This window comes from Mustela lutreola, chromosome 6, assembly GCF_030435805.1.
Source record: "Mustela lutreola isolate mMusLut2 chromosome 6, mMusLut2.pri, whole genome shotgun sequence".
NCBI classification, from domain to species: Eukaryota; Metazoa; Chordata; class Mammalia; order Carnivora; family Mustelidae; genus Mustela; species Mustela lutreola.
Window position 1 is genome coordinate 29,353,932 of NC_081295.1, and position 23,569 is coordinate 29,377,500.

Below are 23,569 nucleotides of genomic sequence, written 5' to 3' on the forward strand. Positions count from 1 at the left end.
CTTGTCAATTCTAATCAACATTATACTGGATTTTTTTTTATATTGCCAGGACAATAAACCAAGAAAAAAATAAAAGGCATTCAGATTGTAAAGAAAGAATTAAAACTCTCTCTCTTTTTTGGTGACATAATCTAATATATAGAAATTTCAAAGCAGTCTAGTAAAAAAATATTAGAAGAAATAAATGAGTTTAGGCAAGTTGCAGTATATATGATCAGTATACAAAAATCAATTCTATTTCTGGAAACTTGCGATGAACAGAAAATAAAATTCTAAAAGCAATTCTATTTATGATAGCATTAAAAAGAAAATACAGAAAAATACATTTTTAAAAGAAGCACAAGATTTATATAATAAAGCTTCAATACATTGCTCAAAGACATTTAAGGATCTAAATAAATGGAAGAACATTCCATGTCAAGGACCAGAAGACTTAACATCCTTAGGATAACTATACTTCCCAAATAGATACACGAATTCAACGCAATCTCTATTATTATTCCACCGGGCTTTTTGCAAAAATTGACCAGTTATCCTTAAATGCATATGGAAATACAAGAAGTGCAAGTAGTCAAGACAATCTTGAAAAGGAAAACAAACAAACAAACAAAACACTAGGCTCACACTCTTAATTTCAAAATATAGATCAATGGAATAGACTTAACATTCCAAATATAAACCATTACATTTATGGATATTTGGCTTTTCATAAGAGTGTCAGAACAATTCAATGGGGGAAGGATAGACTTTTTTTTTTTTAAGATTTTATTTATTCATGAGAGACAGAAAGAAGAGCGAGGCAGAGGGAGAAGCGGGCCCCCTGCTGAGCAGGAAGCCCAATGCAGAACTCAATCCCAGACCTTGGGTTCATGACCTGAGCCAAAAGTAGATGCTTAACCATCTAAGCCACCTACATGCCTGGGAAGGATAATCTTTTTAACAAATGATGCTGAGACACCTGGGTGTTGACATGCAAAGGAGTAAAGTTGTCCCTGTTCCTCACATCATACACAAGAATTAACTCAGAGTGGGTCAGAGACGTAAGTGTATGAGCTAAAATTATAAAGCTCTCAGAAGAAAATATAGTAGCAATCTTTAAGACCTTAGATTAGGATAAGTCTTGTTGGATATAATAGTCATATCACAAGCAACTAAAGAAAAGACATACAAATCAGAATTCATCAAAATTAAAAACTTTTGTGCATCAGTGAACATAAGCAAGATAGACAAAAGACAACCCAAGAATAAAAATATTTGTAAATCATATTTCTTTTGAGGGATTTGTATCTAAAAAGTGTAAAGAACTCTTTATTTTTTTTTAAAGATTTTATTTATTTATTTGACAGAGAGAAATCACAAGTAGATGGAGAGGCAGGCAGAGAGAGAGAGAGGGAAGCAGGCTCTCGCTGAGCAGAGAGCCCGATGCGGGACTCGATCCCAGGACTCTGAGATCATGACCTGAGCCGAAGGCAGCGGCTTAACCCACTGAGCCACCCAGGCGCCCATAAAGAACTCTTTAAATTCAATAAAAAGATAACTCAATTTAAAATTGAGCAAAAAATATGACTAGATATTTCTCCAAAGATATACAGATGGTCAATGAGCACATAAAAAATGCTCAGTATCATTAGTATCAGAGAAATGCAATTCAAAACCACAATGAGACACCACTTCATTCTCAATAAAATGGTTATAATCAAAAAGATAAAAAGTATTTGTGAGGATGTAAAGAGATTAGAATCCTCTATACGCTGCTGCTGGTAATATAAAAATGTGCAGCCATTTGGAAATCTGTCTAGGAATTCCTCGGTTTGTCAAATGTAACATTATTGTATGATCCAGCAATTCAATTTCTAGGTATCTACCCAAGAAATATGAAAACCTATGTCCACTCAAAAACATGTACATAAATATTCATAGTAGATTTTATATATATAGGAAAGCATCACTCTTATTTTAAAATTCTATATGTGTGTGTATATGTATGTATATATGTATACACATACACATATATCTCAAAAGCGTGGTAAGAACATATAAGATCTCCACTTTCAGCAACTTTCAAGTATATATATGACAGCATTGTTAGCCATAATATGAGTCATATATTCAAAACTTTTAAATATCTTATATCCATCATATTAAAGAACATCAGATAGGAGATGTAGGAAATTTCCTTCACAGTTCAAGGGTTATAATGACTATAGTTTAGAAGGCAGTTTCATGTATATACCGAATATAACATTTAAAAGTAAATAAAGATGGATTTCCCAGTTTTAAAAAGCATTTGAATAACTGCACTGAATGATTTCTCTAGTAACATCACAGTACAATATATTAATATGGTAAAATACCCCAAAAGATGACTCTTCACAACATGGAAAATTAACACAGATAGACATCTTACGGCTGGAGTCTGAGAGATTTCTTTTAACTATAATGATGTTTCAACTGTATTAAACATAAAATAAAATTAGTGACCCACTCTTGCTAGAATAAAATGCTCCTGCTGGGTTGAAAGGACATAGGCACACTAGATTCCACCTGTACACTATGCTCCTTTTAAATTCTCTTTGTCCAGTAAACTTAGCTGCCATTCTATGCCTTTGTAGATACTAATTTGAGACACGTAGAGTGTTTCCTGGTTCTCACTACTGTCTGGACTTGTGTGTTAATTTAGGAGCTACAGGTGCTAGAAAAAAACTGGCAAGCAGTGTAAGAGGAGATTATCTGTAGAAGATAAGGGTGGGGGAGATTGGGGTGTGTGATAGACATGGTAGAACTGTCCGCATTTGCCATAGAAATGTTGGGGAGATAAGAAAAATGGAAAGCAGAGCTACTTCTCTGTTCAGAGCATCAGAAAACTAGAGATCCTGGCAGTAAAAGAACATCCATTCTGTCTTGGGTAAGGTCATAAGAACGTTGTAAGAAAAAGAAAGAAAGAACAAAACAAAACAAAAAAACTTTTGGATACTGAGAATTGGGCTACAAATTATGCATGCAATCCTGCTTTCAAGCTGTAATGGATACAGAGATTTATTCAGCTGGTTGGTGGTCAACATCAAATCTCCATCAAATTCTTCTCACTTAAGAGTGAGAAAAACCTAGAACTGTCAAAGTAGGATCAATTAATTTTGAAAAAAGTATCATCTTGATAACTCAAAGGGAAAAACATATTTCTATAAATAACTTATCACCATCAACAGAGAAGAAATTTGGAAACATTTTTTTAGTCTCAATGTGATGTGAGACTGTAAGATTTGATAAAACAGGTGGAAACTCAAGGTGAAAAAGGTTGGGAATTTTGGTGTGTTTTTGTAATGTGAGATATTAGTGAAAAAATAAGACACGCTGCCATTTTCTTAATTTTTGATTATTGAAAATCTGACAATCATTTCTTTAATTTTATGACAATTTTAAGTTAAAGTTAATGGTTCGTACATGTTTGTATGACTTCCTTGACTCAAAGAACATTAGCCAAAAAACTGCAGTCATCACTAAGTTGCAAAATTGTTGTATTTCTTTCAACAGTTCTATAAACTGCAATGAGTCATAGCATCTACACATGTATGCTAAAACATACTATCAACTGTGCCATAACACTTTTCATAGAGTCTGCTTCAAAACCAAGCACAAATAATTTTAATATCAAAAAGCATAAGGAAAGCATCACTCTTATTTTAAAATTCTAATAAATCAGGGTTGTTTTACCTAACATAGCTGGTGTATCAATCATTGTGAAAGAAACTAAATTTCTTATTTTTAGCTGAAATTCTTCTTTGATAACCATACAATTTTCAAAAATACCTATACTACTAGTTCTTTTTTTCAGTTTGAAACTCAACATGTCTTCCTAAATTTGGAAGTTTTTTCAGAAAAAAATGTACCCAAAGTAGTAATTAAACAGTGTCCTTACATCGCATAATTCATCTACATCTACAAAAAAAGTGCTTGCAATTTTTAAAAATTTAAATCAACTAATATTTACTATTGTTAGAAAGCTCTTGTATACTATAGGCAATTGTTTGCTGGTTTAACTAAAGATCTTTTACTTATTGCACAATATTCCTTTTAATCTTTCCTTCTTAATTTTCTAATATTTCCACAGTTGAAATAATATCATTTATTATCTTCTCATCTACTTTTTTTTCTGTGTTTAAAAATCCATGTTGTTCAAAAGCAGTCCAAAGGTACAAGCTCAGATCCTTTAAAAATCATTTTAAAATTCTTGGAAGAGTTGGCTCTGATTTCAGGCAACTAATTTCATTGATTCTTTTATGGTCAAGAGAAACCGTTTATCAAATTCACTACATATTTTCTGAGAACATTTCCTGATAACAACTTTATTATTGTTAAAATCTGTTTATGCAATAAACAGCTTTTCAACTTTGCCTGAGCAAGTTGCAATTGCTTTTTATGGTGAACTCTGTAATACATTCTCATCTAGACTCTTATTCTTTACTGTTCCAGTTATATTACTAGCTTTTCCACTTCTACTCAATTCTGCTTCAACAGTATACCTTCATTTTAAATTTGAAAATTTGCCCATATGTACTTTTTAAATTAGAAAAATAATTTAATTATATTTTGTTTAAAATAATAGGATATATTTCAATTTATATAATCTTTAAAAGATTTTTATTTATTTATTTATTTGAGAGAAAGAGAGAGAGAGCAAGCACGCTTAAGCAGGAGAAGGGGCAGAGGATGAGAGAGAAGCAAACTTCCTACTGACTGAGGAGCCTGACATGGGGCTCAATCCCAGGACTCTGGGATCATAACCTGAGCTGAAGGCAGATGCTTAACAACTGAGCCACTCAGGCGCCCCTATATTTCAGATTAATTGCCAGTTATGGCTTACATAGGTATTACTGTAACTTAGGTCAGTGCATAAACTGCTAAACACATTACAATGTTACATCTGTACACAGAAGAAATCACTTGAACTGGGTCATTACATTGCAACTGCAATCACTGATTAGTTTATGAATCCTACTAAAAATGACACAGGCACTGATCACATGGCTCTACAATACAACATTTAACATGATGAAAAATTTAAAATGAATACATAATTTCATGTTTAATGGGAATATGTCCACACTGCCTCAAGTTCAAATTTTCAATTAAATTAATTAAATAAAATTTAAAATTTTGTTCTAGTTTCAGATAGAATAAATAATGGAGATAAAGGTACAGCATAGGGAGTATAGTCAATGGTGCTGTAATAGCATTGTATGGTGACGGGGGTAGCTGGACTTGTGTTGACCACAGCATTATGCATACACGAATCTAATCACTATGTCGTACATATGAAACTACTACATTATGTATCAATTATACTTCACTTAAAAAAAAAATTGTTCCTCAGTTGCACTAGCCACATTCTATGTATTTAACAGTCATGCACACTTTATAAAAGCCATAACAAAACAGAACTCCAGTCTTATGTCTTAGCCTGAGAGACTGATATTTCTTTTTATTTTATTATTATTATTTTTGATAGAGAAAGAGAGAGAGAGAGATAACAAGGAGGCAGAGAGTCAGGCAGCGAGAGAGGGAGAAGCAGGCTCCCTCCTGAGCAGAAAGCCCAATGCAGGGATCGATCTCAGGACCCTGAGACCATGGCCTGGGCCCAAGGCAGAGGTTTAACCCACTGCACCACCCAGGCACCCTGAGAGTAATATTTCTTTGAAGAGTTTTGTAGCAAGCCTCCGATCTTGACACTGTTAAAAGTATTCCCAAATCAAAGAAAGAAGTACAAGCAAAATGCACAAGTTTTCTTGAAGTAGTCACGGCAAATCACTACAACCTTATTTTCAAGATAAAGCAGGGACAATAAATTAGGCCTGATATTTGGAAAGAAACCATTGCTAATAAGGATAAGGAAGAAGGACGGTAAGATAGCTATTGCATGTCTACTGACAATACACACAGAAAGATATAGGAAGAGTTTAGCTACCATTATTATTTTTAACATTTAATTAATTTTGTTCTTCTCGCTGTAAGAGTGTTATTCTAAGAATTATGCATGTTACAGCATAAGGGTAAAGTAAATGGAAGTGGCAACTTGCAATGATTGGGCCCCAGAGAGAAAGCAGCTCTGAAAGCGATCTAGCAGACTTGATTCTCATGCACGAGTTTATTCATTACGACAAAGGTTACATCCCATGATCTCAGGATTCCTGTTGCCACCAAATTAGTTTTCAGACACCTTCAAATAAAGATGTCTTTCTGACTTTGGAAGTTATCCTCTTGCTAATGCTAACTTATTTGATTCCTTGTGAATAAATTTTCCTGGTTTTCTTAAAGTAATCTCTATTGTTTGTAATTCACAGACATAAATAGCTCTCGAGTTTTCCCTGGATTCCCGGGCCGTCTGTGTCATGAACATCAACATCTTCAATTTCATCATCATCATTGTCATCATCAAATTGGGGAATCCTTTATGAAACATCTTCCTAAAGGTATCAGGTAGAACTAAAAATGGTTGTTTTTAAACATGATTATTCCTTGGTCATGGCCATCTTAGTCACTTCCTTTCACTTTGACAATATGGATACCCAATTCACTCCACTAAATTCTACTTCTTAGAGTTAGGCTCGGTTATTTTCTTCCAGTGTTGGAGAGGAGGCCAATATAGCAAAAACATCTATATAAGAATACTTAAAGAATTGAACTAACATAAATTTCCCTGATACCAGTGTAGGTCCTGGGCATCCCAGTATAACTGAGAAACTGAATTCCAACCCCAAAACATTCAATGCAAATTCTTAATGAGAGTACAACCATGCAAATGTTCTTTCTCATTTATAGACATGGCAAAGCTAAACTGCAACTAATGTAAAGAAAGATATTTCTATAATCATTCTTCAAAATCTATACCAATATAGCTTAACTGAAAAAGGTTCATGGCTACTCCTATATATTTTAAATACCAGATTTTTTTCTTTTTCACTTGAAGACAAGATTGTATTAGGAAACCTAAACAGATAACCTTAATATCATCTCTCTACTAATTATTCTTCAAGGTTTGATTAAAAACATCTATTAAATTAAATATTTTTAAAACATTAAATTTTTGATATTTTAATGCAATGAACACTAAAAACGAATATCTCATTTGATATCTTAAATATTTAAGTTATAAGTTATTTCTTTGCTATATGTGTGAGTTTATATATAAACATACTTTGAAAGTTTGCAGCGACTAGGTGAATGGGTTTGGAAATTAGCAAAAGGCTTTCTGTTGTAGACTTTATCTCAAGAAAAAAAAATATTTCTGAAAGTATCATAAGAACATTCTTATAATCCTATTTTACTGATAATGAATCTGTAAAGCATACTCCTGAAAAAAGCATCAGTACCTGTGTTCAATGAAAATATGATATTTGTAAATCTATATAGAGTCTTGAAGTCTTTAACACTGAAACAAGAAAGAAAAAATCAATGAGATAAAACTATAGCCAGAGAGAGGGGCACCTCAGTGGCACAGCTGGTTAAACAACCAACTCTTAATTTAGACTTGGGCCATGATCTCAGGGTTGTGAGATCAAGCCCTGTGATGGGCTCCCTGCTTAGCAGAGGGTCTTGCTTTCCCTCTCCTTCTGACTCCCTCCCTGCTCCATCACTGCTTGCTCCTGCTCTCTCTCTCTCTCAAATAAATAAATAATCTTTTAAAAATATATATAGCCATAGAGAAAATACTGGAGACTTTTGTTGCAGGATATTAAGATTTACCTTTGCAGGTTAGACTTTGGCATTTTTTTCTTTGTTTTCCTAAAATTCTTTAGTTCTCATGAGTATATGCATTATTTTTTTTTAACGATTTTACTCATTTATTTGACAGAGAGAGACACAGCAAAAGAGGGAACACAAGCAGGGGGAATGCGAGAGGAAGAAGCAGGCTTCCCACTGAGCAGGGAGCCCCTTCAGGGCTCCATCTCAAAACACTGGGGTCATGACCTGAGCAGAAGGCAGAAGCTTAATGACTGAGCCACCCTGGTCGAGAAAAAGAAACTTGCTAAAATTACAATGGTTAATATTTATGGAAAGGAAGAACAATTTAAAATGGGAGTTTCTCTTCTTTTAGGCATTAATTCTGAGCATGAATTGTTTGTCAAAGTAAATCTCACGTGTTAATAGAAAGTCCATTAATAAAAAGATATTAATTAAAAGATGATACATAATAAATAGGTGTGACTTGATTCACGATACTTTTTATCTTTTCAGCAAATAGAGTAATCTAGAATATTTTTTTAAAAAATCTACAGTAAGGATCAAATCATAAATCAATCATAAATGCAATTGACCATAGGTTTTTGACCATAGCATTTTTGGCATTGACCATAGGTAAACTAGATGTATTTCCAGGAATGCAAGCATTCATAGTGAGGGAAATGGTTTCACCTGGTACAGAATATAACAATTCAACTATTAAGGTCCTTAAAACAAGGATAGCAGTGAGTACATACTGGGAGTTTATCACATGTTTAGTGCTTTATGTGAACAATTTATAAGACATAAGATCACACCACAGTTTACCTATAAAAAGTCTGGAGAGGTTAAATAAATCCCCAGTGAGTGACAGACGTATGATTTCACGACACAACCTAGCTTACGCTTTTAAACATTTTGTAAAGCTGCATTGTATTGACTCAACAATCTTTATAACCATTATTAATTCTCCTTTCTAATTATTTGGTCTTTATTTAATTGTTTTTGTACTAAATTAAAATGAAACATAAACTCATTTTGTTCTGAAAACAGTCAAGGGACCTACAAAGCAAACTAATTTATTGTGTAACCTCCAATTAGCTGTAATTACAATATTTAATAAAGGAAACACCTACTTTTAGAGATAATCAAATCTTTTCACTGAACTCCACTAGTGTTATGGTATATACAATAGGCTAATAATAATCAAAAGTATTATTCAAATGCTGTCAGGAAAAATAAATTACAATTTATTGCCAACCCTGAACTATTCTTCGACTAAAACAGATTTAATATGGAAACTGGGTATAAGAAAGATAAATTATGTAATCATTCATAATTTAATTCCAATTAAGGTAACATATCTTTTTCCTATAGGACACACTCACTCATGTACATGGATACACATGTAGACACATTCACTCATCTGGAAATTTCTTTCCTTATGAAACTGTTAAGGAATTTCTCTGAATATAGGACGTCAATGAAAGTGCTCACCAGTATGCACTAGACATTTAGCAACTGCTTCAGTCAATAATATCAACATAAAGAGCCTGAATTATTCCAGAATAGGACTTCTTTATGACTAAGACATTTAGCATTAATATTTAACCTAGTTATTCTTTATTAACATATAATGTATTATTTGTTTCAAGGGTACAGATCTGTGATTCATCAGTCTCACACAAGTCACAGCACTCTAGTCATATTTTTAAAAGGAATATTTTTGAATATTATATTCAGTTTGCGTTCAGTTTATCAACATCTATGAATAAGCTCTAAAGTTTATTTTGTCCTTTTTCCAATCTCTGTCACAGTAGGGTAAAGGTAGAAAAAAGAAAGAATGCTTTATGAGTTATGTTTGTTACTTGTGACTATGTGGGATGAAGTAATGAGGTCTTTGACTATTTGAAGGGCTGATGACCCTATATTTTGCTTGCTGCCAAGGTGGAAAAACTGTTCTGTTTTGTCTTTAATTGAAAGTTTGAACATCAAACATGGCAGCAGCAGTAAGTAATAGTATACTTCATTTTGTTTTATGGTATAATGGAAGAACCAAGTCAATGACCATATGATGTCTTTAATCAGCTCTTAATATCAAAGAGCAGAGTGGTATTATTGCCATTAGCACTTTTGGAAAAGAAGTAGGAAAACAAATGAACAGAAGAATATTCAGCTGACCGAAGACACTAATTAGTTTAAAGTGCATTTGCAACAACAACAAAAAATAGCTTTCCCCCACAAAAGACATCACGGTGCATGAAAAATCAGCATTAACTGCCAAGGATATTCTGGATTAAGTACAAGTTCCACAGTATTCAATCTGTAATTAACTGACAAACTAGAAAGAGAATATGTTTTTATTGATACTCTAAAGTTGGATTCCCCCTACCCCCCCCCAAAAAAAAAAACACCACTAAGTATGATTAATAGATACTTCTTAGCCACAATTCCAATTAATATACTTTTCTCAAAGACTTTACAAAGTAGAGAAACTGGGTTTTAGAAATACCAAATGATGCTTTTATGTTATAATTTCTATAGGAGAAGAGAAATTTTCATTTTAATTATTTTTATCTGAGAAATAAACATCTTAAGTTTGAAGTAACAATTTTTATATTTATCTAAGCCTATATTTTTATGTCCAAAAATATGCCTTTCTCAAATCCCCTTCAAATTGTTGCCTAACCAGTGGCTATAAACTCTTATAGTGACAACTATTATCCATTATCCAGTACTTGACATGCCAACTCAACATTGCTGTATTAACTGACTTTTCGAGTTTTCTCACTCCCTGTGGGGCCCTCTCTCCTAAGATTGATGAGGTGCAACCTGGTGTTTGAGCTGCCATGCCGACTTGACAAACAGCAAGAGTGGTCCCTGCAGAGAGTGGAGGAGGGAAGGCAAAAGAGAGACAGAATCACAGTGCATCCTGGAACAACAACAGCCTCATGCAGTTGCCTTTCAAGGCAATTAAAACATTGTTTTTCAGATTTTACAGTTCAGCCAAACACAAAAATTCTTTCTTTTATTAAAGTCCCCCAAAGCTTCACTGATACATATTGAACATTAGAAAGGGATTAAACTTTTGTCCCTCAGAAATTTTAGAGAAGCTAAGGTAAAAGTTGCTGCTCTTTCCAACTTTAAATACTTTGAAACTCTAATCACTTCTTATAATTCCCAAAATGGTGTTATCGCTTACTCTTTAACTATTGAATTCACTCTGGCAGAGCTAAGGTAATAAAACCCATCATCGTCTAATTTTCAGACAGCTTGATAGAACCAATGTTCTTAGTATAGATAAAGTGTAATGAAGCACTTTCTTTCCCATAGGAAAGTCTTCGACTCATATGCTTTGATGCCAACTAGCCTTCACATCTGCTGTTTCACCATTGATAGCTGTAACTTGGCATGCTAAACTAGTGACTGATGAAGCAGCTTTACTCAAAGGCACCATTTTATTTCTTGCAATGGGAACATAGTAAAACGGTGTTGGTTTCCTGTAGGCCTTATGCAAATCCCTGTAATAAACATAGGATCGGGCCTCACATAGAATAAATTGTGTGTTAGATGAGAATGGGCGGAGGGAGACAATCTCCTTGGGTGAAAATAACCCCCTTACTATGCCAATAAATTAAATGTATTATAAAGAATTATTTTAAATATTCATTTCAAGACTAATATTAGATACTAATAAAATACAATAATAGTTTTAAAATATCAACTTTAAAATATTGCTACTTAACTTGATGTCAACATTAATCCACCACCAACAACCAATATCTTAAAATCATTAATGAAGGAAAAAAAATATTTGGGAGAAAAAGAGAAAAAGCTACAAAAATCTTTGCTGAGATATTTCTTTCAGATTTCAAGAAAAGTTGCTTAATTAAAAATGAAGAAAACATTAATTTGGACAGATGAAAATTATAGTAACAGTATTAATCACTAATTTAAACTGACTGCCCAGATACACTGGTGTTCAATCACATAAAGATTTCAGGTTTTGTTTTATTTATTTAAGCACACACACACACACAAAAAAAAAAACAAAACAAAAACAAAATAATAAACCAGATTATACACAAACTTGAAACATGAAATAAAAAATTCACAATAAAGTTTCTATTGATTCTACATAATCACTGAATTATTACTTAATTCGTAACTTGCAAGCAAGTTATTTGAAGATATTTTTTAATTACTTAGCCTGGAGAGGAGCCTGGGCCTCAGTATTCTCTAAAAGTCCCCAAATGATTCTAATGTTCTAATGGGCAGACAAGTTGAGATGACTGATTTAAATGTATGGATATTTTAAGGATTTTTAAAACTTCGTGAATGATATACCCAACAGGACAACATAATAGCCCCATCCCTCAAAAAAGGGATGATGTAAAAACCGAGGCTGTCTTCTTGCTTGTGAGAATAATGTGATTGCCTATTACAGACAAGACCATATTCCCATGTAGCACCCATGCTAACCAGTCCCACTGGTTATAGCACACCTACATCTACCATTTTGATGGAAAAAAGACTAGTGCATAAGTTGAAGCAGGGATTTAACTGGGGATCCTGATAAAATAGTATCACTAATTGTGCTGGGCTATAGTCTAGAATTTAAGTTGCAAACATAGGGAGGTACAACCTATCGGCAAATAAAAAATTTTAGTCACAAAATTTGTATGCCAGTATACATATGCTCATACTAATACTCCATTTTAAACTGGTTTTTAGGCTCAGAGACAATATCTCCCAGGTAAGACCCAAAACTGAAATTTGAGATCTAGATTATTGAGGAGAAAAAGGCAGTGTCACTACTAAGCATAAATTGACCCCAAATTTAAAAAAGAAAAAAAAATGACTTGAAAGCAAAACTGTGTGGCAAGTTAGATATGGCAACCTTTATACAAGCAAGTAATTAAGAAAGAATCCCTGTACTTACTGAGGTAGTAGCATAATGAATTTCTAATTATTATATTGTCAAAGAATCCCTGCTGGATATGTGGTGGAAAATGATTAGACAATGTATAACAATAAATTGGATACACCATGAAAGACATACCCAATTACTATCCATGTGCAGATAAATAGTTATTCTACACTTTCTTTGTGATGATCATACTTAACTGGGAATTTGTTACATAGAATACGAAAGGTATTTAAAAAATAAGTTCTGGAGATCTAAAGTTCAGCATCGGGAATATAGTCAGCAATACTGTACTATAAACTTTAAAGTTACTAAGAGACTAGATTTTAATTGTTATCACTACAAAAAGGAAATGATAATTATGTGATGTGATGTCAGCAATGCTATATTGATAATCACATTGCAATACATACATTTATCAAATCAACATGTACCCCTTAAATTTACATAAGTTGATGCCAGTTATATCTCAATAAAAAATAAAGTCCTTTCAAGTCATTTCAGATTATTTTTCTCATCTTCGTAAACTAATAGTTCAATTTTATGCATACATATATGGACTTTCAGAATATTTTATCGCCAATATAGCAAGAGGAAACTAAACACTCCTTTTGGAAAACCGGTTTTCAATGTGTAAAGTAACTATAGATGTCATTTTGAAAATTTACTTCTCCAATGTGTAAAACTCTTCACAGCAAATATATTTTCACAACTGAAAAACAACAAATATAAATTATGGTTTGTGCAAATAAAGAAAAATATGAGAAAGTCTAATGAATGGTATATGTTTCTAAATCCATTTATAAAGTATATGCTGTAAACTGCCAATTTTTTTTAAATTCTATCTCTCAGCTTGAAAATTACTTATGTTCTTTTGGCATTTAAGAAGCAAAAATCACTCAAGCTTTCAAAAAATCATTACAGGCAAGCCACACAAGCAATTCAGGCTTACAAACCTATACTGTCACCCTAGCATAATTTAATTTTAGAAGACCATTGAACTGATAAGCTCAGAATAAGTAGCAGATTATAAAGAACATGTGACAGCTATATCTGCCCCAATGGCTTAATGCAAGTGTTTTAGAAATTTAATATGATCAAACAGTTGAGGTCATGTGGATGAACCAAAATGACTAATGCATTTAGCTCTTCTGAGTAATGATGCTATGCCATGATATCTTTAGCTATTACTTTTATTGTTGATACTACAAGTCCCTTGGTTATTGCTTTCATAATTAATAAGTCACTTAACCTCTCTATGGCCCAGTTTCCTCATCTGTTAAATGAGCATAATGATAATTGCTTCCCACCTTCCTCAGGGGTTGCAGTAAAGATTAATGAGCTGGCATTTAGAATGTACTTTGAGTTCTCCCAAAGAGGGAGACTATGCACAAAGAAAAACAAAACAAAACCCTCTCTGTGGCTGAGTACCAAAAGATAAAATTTCCCCTCCAGATGGATTAATCCACTTGCTTGCATTCCTAACACTATAACTTACATTTCCAAATAAACTGACATTAAACCTAAAGTTCAAAGGAAATGCCACAGAGGGCTACACATTTTCAAAAAAAACAAAAACAAAAAACCTTTTTAGTTCTCTGCAGATTAACAAACATTTGAAGATAATCACACGTTCTATCTAAAACCCTTTGTCATAGGTTTTCCATCAATGAATGCAATAGTCATTGTGCCAAGGGACAACTGGACAGAACTGGTAAGAGAAGTGAGTTTCTGCCATAAAGAGAACCTAAACATGTAACACTGATGTAGGGTCACATGGTAGATTGCAACGAAATGATTAGTGGAAAATGGGAATCTGTGAATATAGGAGGAAATAATATTCTTAAAGTGTGCCTTAGAATAAGTTGGAAGATTGAAATGCATTAATTATCTCTTGACTTGGCCAAAGAAAGTCTAGACAAAGTGACAAAATATTCAAGGTATCAGCTAGTTACTTTTAGCTACATAGGATAATAAGGTAGCACAAGAAAGATATGGAGTATAAACAATCATAAGAACAATGAAGAGAAGAAGAGGGGGAAAGAAATAATTTAAAAGAACTGGGTTCTTTGTAAACAGTACTTAGAGGTGATAGAGCAGACTTAGAATTTGCATCATTGGGTACTTTTAAGTGTTCCTAATCTTCAGTGTCTCAAGCCAGTAAAAGTTCTCCAGATTGTTTCAACGTGGTGCCAGTCTGTAATTAAAGAACAAATTAAGTATGTTGCTTGATGTGTTAAGACCTCTAAAAAAGTTGGAGCAATGCCTTTAGATTATAAGTGGACTCAACTGGATATATTTAAAGGTCACAAATGTTTAGCAGAAATTGTATTGGCAAAAGCACGGTCATGCTGGTATAAAGTAGTGTAATTTTAGAAGACCAATGAACTGATAAACTCAGAATAAGTAGCAGATCATAAAGAACACATGGTAGTTATATCTGCCCCAATGGCTTAAACCAAACATTTTAGAAATTTAATATGATCAAACAGTTGAGGGCATGTGCATGAGCCAAAATGACTAATGCATTGAGCTCTTCTATGTAATGATGGTTATACCATGATACCTTTAGCTATGACTTTTATTGTTGATACTACAAATCCCTTGGTTATAGCTTTCATAATTCTGTTCAAAATGTACCAAATCTCTGGGCTTCCAAGTTTCTAGAAATAGGACTACAGACTTGTAAGCTAAATAAAGGTTGATGTTACATGCCACCAAGTTTTTCATTGCCTTTTAAGCAACATTTCTGTAGCACTCAGTAACTAATAAAGTCCAAACCATATGCAAAGCCTGTGCAGGGAACAGGAGATCCCAATATGAGGGATACAGAGTCAGTCCCTGCCCTGCTGCTATACCGGCTAGTGTAGAAATAGAAACCAAGCAGACAGCTTAGGTTGAAGATTTAATGAGAACTGAAGTAAAAAGTACTCAGAAAATAGAAAGGAGGATTACCTTACCAGAACCTGGTAGATTTGGGTATAGGAAGGATCACGAATATTTGGCTGGGTTAAATGAAGTATAAATTAGGGCTTAAGGAATAAAGAGAATATAACCAATAAGGTTGATAGAAAGGGACAAGTGTAAAATAAATAAATAAATTAAATGCATAGCAGGCACTGGAGAAGCAGATGCATCATGTATTTGTGGCACAACCTGGAGCTTAAAACTCAACAGTTCAGCTATAGTTTCAAGTGTGAGAGTGCCTATGAAATACGAAGTCATCCACCCATGAGGTATCTTGTAAACACACTGAGGAGCTAGGTTTATATCCTAAAGCAAAGGGGAGAAGGTAATTTTTGGAGGACTTTAAGTCACTCTGGTAGCACTAGAGAGAACAACAGGAAGAAAACTGGAGTGGGGCAGCGGGGGGGGGAAGTTAAGTGGTTCTACAAGATACTGGTCAGAGATGATACTAGTCTTCTGAACCAGAACAGTAGTGAAAGAAGTAGATATGTAGGAAATAGAATGGACAGGTATTAGGAGGTGCCTGGAGATGTAGGATATATGTCTAAGATTTAACACAATTTTTACCACATAAGAGATGATCAGTAAGTGTTTCTGGAATAAAAACTTGGTATCTTACAAATAAACATCCATATGATGTAATTAAGAACATCAGATGTATGGCAACACTGGCTAATGTAGAACATCTTGATCATTGGGTTAAAAAAAAAAGTTAAAATTAGGATAAACAAAAAGAATTAAGGATAAACATTTTTTATATTAAACATTTTTATAGTTTCCTTTATCTACGATTTGCAATAAACTCTACAAAGAATTGCTAGTTGCACCTCAATATACCATTTCAAAATACGCAGTCTAGAAAAGAGCTTCCAATAGTTTTTTTATTTCACTTATGAAATTACATCTTCTTCATGAGAACAATAATTAGAAGACTGAAGCAATTTCAATTAGATAAATATGATGTGATCTCTTTTTGAAATGATTGATCCTACTGTGGGTCATAGAAATATAATTAACTTCATTATGTTTAAAATCATCCTAAATTCTGAAAATTTTTAATTAGCCATGTATTTTAGTAATACTAATATATAACATCTGTCAAGCTTTAACTAGGTGGTTAGCATATCATGTAAAGCTTTCATTTAATATTCAAAGAATACTGTAAGAATGGTCCTGTTAGTCATTCCAATTTAGAGATGAGGAGTCGTGGTTTACAAGGAACAGTATTTTATCAAAACACAGCCAATAAGCGGTGAAACCAGGAAGTAAGCTCCAGTTTTTCCAATTCTACAGTTTTTCTTTCATTGGTAGAAACTATTCTAAATCATAGCCTATGTTTTTAGAAGTATTGAGGGATTTACTTTAGATATTTGATACTATTCAAATGTACTTTTAATATGTGGCAGAGCTTTTAAATAATACCCATGAAAGAAAACATGTATCTCCTTTATATGACTTTTTTCGGAAGGACAGACTGTATTAGTACATGCAACAAGCCAGAGACTTCAGTTGATCAAAGTCAGAGAGAGAATTTGTAAAAATTGGAAAATGTGAATCATGGGTTACAGAGAAATATAAGTGATTCACCATCATTTTGTAAAACATATGACTCACTTTGAAAATCCAGGGATTCTCAAAAGAAGTCATCACATCTACAGGCTCTAGCTGAGTTATTTTTGAACATGTACTCTATATGTATTCATTCTTTTAATCTTTATTTTTCAGGGAGAAAAGAATGTGCTTGTTGCTTGATAACATCCTGTAGAGTGTTTAGCCCTGGGCAAGATTTCAGTTGTACTCCACCCACGTTCCCAGATTCTAAGAAGGAAGCTTTGACAACTCCTTTATTGTGTTTCAATAAAATCCCTGGGCCTTCGGTTAGTTTATCATTTAAATATGATTAAGCATGTCCTGGTGATGTCATACAGTTTTCTATTGTTTACATGGAATAACACTGAAAGAACTACCCATCTGCTTGAGTTATTTTACCAGTAATGGTTTTACATTCATCCTTGGGAAGAATGTATGTGGAGTGTAATGGATCTAAAAGAAAAGAAGAAAGAACTCTTCTGGAAGATAATATACACATAAGCTCAATAAGCAAAGTCAAGCATGTTCTTTGGAAAAATAATTATTTAAGCTGTAGAATCACATGACTCTCAGTTTTTGCAATACTGAGGACTTACTTACCCCTTTTAGACCAGGTATCTTGAGCCAGCTCTTCTTGCTTGTAGTAACAAAACTATACCATTCTTTAAAATAATTTTCTGGAACTGAGCATTCCAGAACAATTAACTAACAGCAGGGTCTTGTTAAATTTGTAAAAACAAGATGGAAATTCCTTTAGAAATCAATGCCTTAAGGGTTCTTCCTAGAGTGTTTGCATGCATTGCCGTTAATTAAGAAATAAAAGAATGGTATCAAATGTAAATAGAATACACAGACTACTCCCTGGTTCATTGCAGAGTTGTGAAATGAGCACGCAATTACTTCAATTCCAGATTGCTAGGGAATATTTTTTTAAAAATTTTATGCCCATGGCTAGTATAAGTGTAGAATTTAATAAACTAAAAAATGAAGTTGAAATTAGTATCATTTAAGGGTATACTTAAATAAGTAAAGAAAAATCAACATCTAGTGATTTTTAAAATCTCTTTTTTCTGATTTCAATAGTAAGAATTCAGTATGTGGTCGGTCAAGCTATCAACATAAGGTAATTGTCAACCTAGTGATTAACACTGTGTGGTTTTTATTGTGACTGTAGATTTCAGAAGGCCTTAATTCTACAGAAAGAAAGTCTGTGCTGTTGGAAACAGGAAATGCTTCTATGTCAATTTTCTCTTGGTGCTAGAGGTAACCCTGCCTGTGAGAGCGAAAACAAGAGATGAAAGAGGGAAAAGAGAAGTCAATAGCAAGGAGAAGTGAAAGTAGGGGAAAATGACGCTAACACTGAAGAGTAATTGGACTAAAGAAATTAAAATTTAAAAAATTTAAAAAGAAAGAGGAGAAAATTGAAAAGTTTGAAAAGACAAAAAAGGGAGAAAATAAACCTAAAGCTAAGAAAAAAAGAATTTTTTTCAAAGTGATTTTCCAGAGATAAACCTAGCTCATAGAATAAAAGGGCTTCAAAACAAGATATTTGAGGCTTCTGGAAAATAAAAATGAAATAAAAACTCTGATGTTTTTGGTATTTTTTTATTTCTGATGTATTTTTGAAACAGAAATACTCACTAAAACTCACTGGTTTTAGGCACTTTGTGTTATTTGACAAACTCTTCTTCCAAAGTCTTAGAAGCTGTAATAATTTTAATGCATCATATATTCACTCCTTACAAGTTTATTGATAGTGACAATGTGTATTAGCATTTTCAACAGCTGATTTCTTTAAAAAAAAAAAAGTTATATAAGGAAAGCTATCTCAATCAATTCTGAATATCCAATCAGAGAAAAATTGATGAATTCCAATTAATATAGTCAAATAGCATTATACTGATCATAATACTGTGCTCATATTAGGTTATTCAATAAATGTGATTAAATAATAATGATTTTGCAGTTAAATGTAAAATACATATTCAAGTTTTCATCTAGTCATATGAGAAATTCACTTTGAAAATAATTAAATGTTAAGAATTACATAGATTTGATTAAACACTCAACCTATCTCATTCTTTGGATATTCAGTGTCCTCCAGAACTCCAAAATAAAATCTGATTTAGTTTAGTAGGAATTTGTATAATGAAAACTACATAATTATTTGGCAAATTTGCTGTTTTAAGTCACATAAAACCAAGTTCCATGATTGTTGATTTAGTCCTCCTTGTGTCCAACTAAACTATAATCTTCTTGAAAGTGAGAAATAGATGTTCTTTGCTCTAGAATACCAACATGTAGTGCCATTTCTGGTATTCAATAGGTACTTGATGAATGTTTGATGAAAGAATTTATTTTATAGCTTGAGTCAATTATTTAAAAAAAAAAAACTGTACCACTTCCTCATACTTAAATGGCCAATCCCTTATATGAACAGTGAAGGAAAATACCAATGCTTATAATTTTTGCCCAACCTACAAAGAACTTAAAAGGACTTGGTAAAATATAAAAAGACTTATGAAGTAAGACTGACTCCCTGAAGTGGAATCTCCCCATTTAAACTACTTTGGGCCAGTGAGACCAGCTGGAGTAAGAAAAAGGAAATAATAGAAAGGAGGGGAAGGCACTCTATATGCCTGGAATTTGATAAAGGACACTGTCCATTTAAGCATCCCACAGGGCTGTCCCTCTGGAAATAATTGATAACCTTCAGTTCAGGGGCAGAGCCCATTTTCAGACTCTGTGCCTTACAAAATATTAGGCAGATGAATATATGGGAAACAAGAATTATTTCTTCTTGTTTCTATTATTTATTTTCCTTCTTTTCCACAGGCTTCCGGACAAGTAAAACGTGTCTCACCTTAACAGAAAGAAATGTATGTATGAGAAATACTCTTGCATATAATCATTCTATTCTTCTGGAATAGCTAAGCCTCATGAAGTTTGAATCTACTAGTACTTAATATACATATATTGGTAAATATATTAATATATAACTAATACACTACATTAATATACACATCATATTAATTCTATGTTAATATATTTTATATTTATATATACTTATATATATATATATATATTTATAGTCAAAGATAAAACCTTATTGAGAGAAAAACATGTTACTGTGGACAGATTTTCCTTTGAACCAAAAGGAAATCCTTGTAAAGCAAAAACTCCTTGAAAGGACTGAATTCCTTGTTTAAGTATTGAAATGTTTTGCCTTGATAACCATATATTTAGCTGTATACCTCTCTATGCCCCAAAGTACACATTATTGATTATTCGGCACAAATAACAGTATTGCTACACGCATTCATTAAGACAGAAAGGTTTCTTTTCACTCTGTCATTTTAATACATAAAGTGTAGACAATCAGAAGGACATACCTTGAAAAAAGTCATGGTTGCACCGTCCTCCACCGCACCGTACTCTATCTTGGTTTGTTTAGCTAAATCATCAGCAGAGTCAATAGGGGATTCCATGCGCTCCACTGTCAGAAAGGCGGCTAAGTTAGCAGTATACGAAGAAATGATGATAAGTGTGAAAAACCACCAAATGCCTCCCACTATCCTGGTGGAGAGCGCTTTGGGCATGAGCTCAGAACCTAACAGAGATCGGGGTGGGGGGAGGTGAAACGAATACAGAGAATTCGATCAGCAGTCAGATACTTTTGGTCACAGTGGCAGAATGGAATCACTGTGTAGTAAAAGCTTAAATCACAGGTTCACATAGTGCTTTAGTAAGCAAGCAACAACCACTGGGAGAGCAGAGGCTGCTTTCAGATAATAAACAGTCTCTTAGGACACTTAAAGTATAGTGGCAGGAGACTGAGACAATACAAACTAATTTGTAATAACGTTTATAAAAAATAACACTGGAAGGGATAAAATAATCTCTCTAGTTTATAAACTACTTGTATACTTTTTCATATTTCTGTTAGTTACTTCAGTTTTAGAAGAAATGATTTAACATATGTTCAAATCCATTTCTTAACAAGCTTTATGTAAAGTTTCACTTGTCTTGTGCATGAAAGCTCATAAATTTTATTTATCTTGCCATTTTAAAAAGTTATGTTTACAAAAACGCTTTTCAATTACCTACGTTCCTTGAGATATGGGGTTTGGGTCCAGGTTTGTTTTAAAATAAGGTAGTAAATTATTTCCTTTTGTATAAACAAATGTCTCCCATCACTATAGTTAGCCTCAATGAGAAGAATCAGAATAAGAATAAACAGTTAAATTGTCACAAACTTATTTTTACATATATATAAGTGTTTCATAAATATATTACAAACATGGCTGGAGTTGCCTGCTCATGGTATTAATAAAAGCATGGGATCTGAGAGTTCTATTTTACTTTTGATTATTATTAATTTTAATTACTTTATATTATAAAATAAAATCCTAACAATTTTAAAATCAAGTCTTACGGTTTTACCACATTGTTTACATTAAGCACACTATTTGTAGTCTAAATGTTGAAATCAATCCACATCAGCATGTATGATTTTTTTTATAAGGAAAGTATACAAAATTTATGGATTTATGTAATATATTGCTATACACTTTTAATCATTTTGAATCTGTAATCAAGAAAGCATTGGCTACCAATTACTTAATTTTGAATAGGGTTTGAGTAAAATGGAATGAAGCAAAGACGGACTGCTTTGTATGATTTGTTTTGTAGTCGCATCTTCAACATAATCACTGATGCAATACCATAACACATGTTTAGACAGAAGGAAAACTACAACTAATCATTCATGTTAGCACTAAAGAGAAGTGGTATCAGAACTGAAATATATCAAAACAGTCCACCTTATACTGCAGTTCATCTTATTCTTGTAATTTCAAACAAACAGACAAAATCTTAAAAAGCAGACAGACTTGGACATGACAGCCAACTCCAGCTCCAGACTCTTGCCTACCACTCTGTGAGGAAGAAAAAACAAAAAACAAAACAAAACAGAAAAGTACCTTTCTGATGTGGTTGCTCCTAGGCCCTGTCAGACACACACTCGAACACTGAAATACTAAAATTCTCCCAAGATGGTCAGCAGCAGCTTTGGCTGCCCGTTCTACATTTTTCTTTCTTTCTTTCTTTCTTTCTTTTTTTTTTTTTTTTAAACAACACCACCAATAAAGTCAAACAAGACTGGGAAAGAAAAGAACAGTGGAGACATTCGACAAAAATGGCCCAATTACCACAAGTTCATATCTTACCCAAGGACTTAAAGCGAGTACCTCCTAGGCTTGTGAATCAGAGCCTGGTTAAGGGCTGGCTGTCATGTACTCAAGGTAACGTCATGTCCAGCACTATATCCCACTAATTCCTGGGGAGCTGGGCATCAGCCAGTTTAGTATGGGTTCCTCTTTCATGTATCCACCAGCAGTGAAGTAGTTATGTGGCAAAGCAAATGTATATTTGAATTTTTCATTGCTTGGATTACTTGGCATCAATTTCAGATATATCAAATATTGTCTTATTTCTAATTGCTAGATTGTATAGATAGGAAGTTAATCTTATCAGTACACAAATCTCAAAAACCTCCAAATATTTTAGAAAATAGAAGTGAAAAAAAGAATTTTAGTTTTTCAAAGTGGTAGTAAACATAATTAAAAAAAAAAATATTTGTCATGTTTGGGTCTTTCTTATCAGGATAATTTACTCCAGATTATTAAGGTTAGTTCTTGGCATGTGACTAGCAGTTTGCATGGGTGAACCCAATACTGCTTATAAGAGGAGTCTGTCTCCTATGACGGGGTTTTATTCACTTCTAATATTTCATAAGAACTCCAGTGTTATCTTCCAAGTGTTGAGTAAGCCTAAGAAGAAAAAAACACTGGACCTAAAATGTAGGAAAGGGAAAATATAACTATTGACTATTCATTTTATTTAGAAAAAGATGCCACAAACTTAGATTAGTTCACGTTAAGAGTTCTCTGAGTTTTCAAGTTTTAGGTTTGAATATTTATAAAGCTATAAATATGGGTGTCATATTTTTATTTTCTTATTTTTTTAAAGATGTATTTATTTGTGAGAGAGAGCGTGCACAGGTGTGTGAGTGGGGGGAGGGGCAGCAAGGGAAGGAGAGAAGACTCCACGCTGAGCAGGGCTGGATCTCACCACCCTGAGATCAGGACCTGAGGGGAAATCAAGAGTCGAATGCTTAACTGACCAAGCTATCCAGGCGCCCTGGATGCTCACATTTTTAAAAGAAAAAGAATTATTTCAACTTAGTAGGCCTTGCTTACAACATGTAGTTGTTAAATTAATTTTTCTCTTTTGATGTGTGGTTATTTATTCTCACTTTAGGAAATAGCTTATAAATGCAACAGTAATGAATTAATGGCCTTATGTATA

The 23,569-nt window shown here is 33.2% G+C and overlaps 1 protein-coding gene across 3 annotated transcripts in view; it reads right to left on the bottom strand.

The window, feature by feature from the left end:
• The window catches only part of GRIK2 (glutamate ionotropic receptor kainate type subunit 2), a 644,466-nt gene that overhangs the window by 102,726 nt on the left and 518,171 nt on the right, over nt 1-23,569 (bottom strand). For all 3 annotated transcript variants that reach the window (XM_059176999.1, XM_059177000.1, XM_059177002.1), the window contains exon 14: nt 20,593-20,810. In XM_059176999.1, coding sequence (XP_059032982.1) covers nt 20,593-20,810 — 218 coding nt within the window. The remainder of the gene's footprint in view (nt 1-20,592; nt 20,811-23,569) is intronic.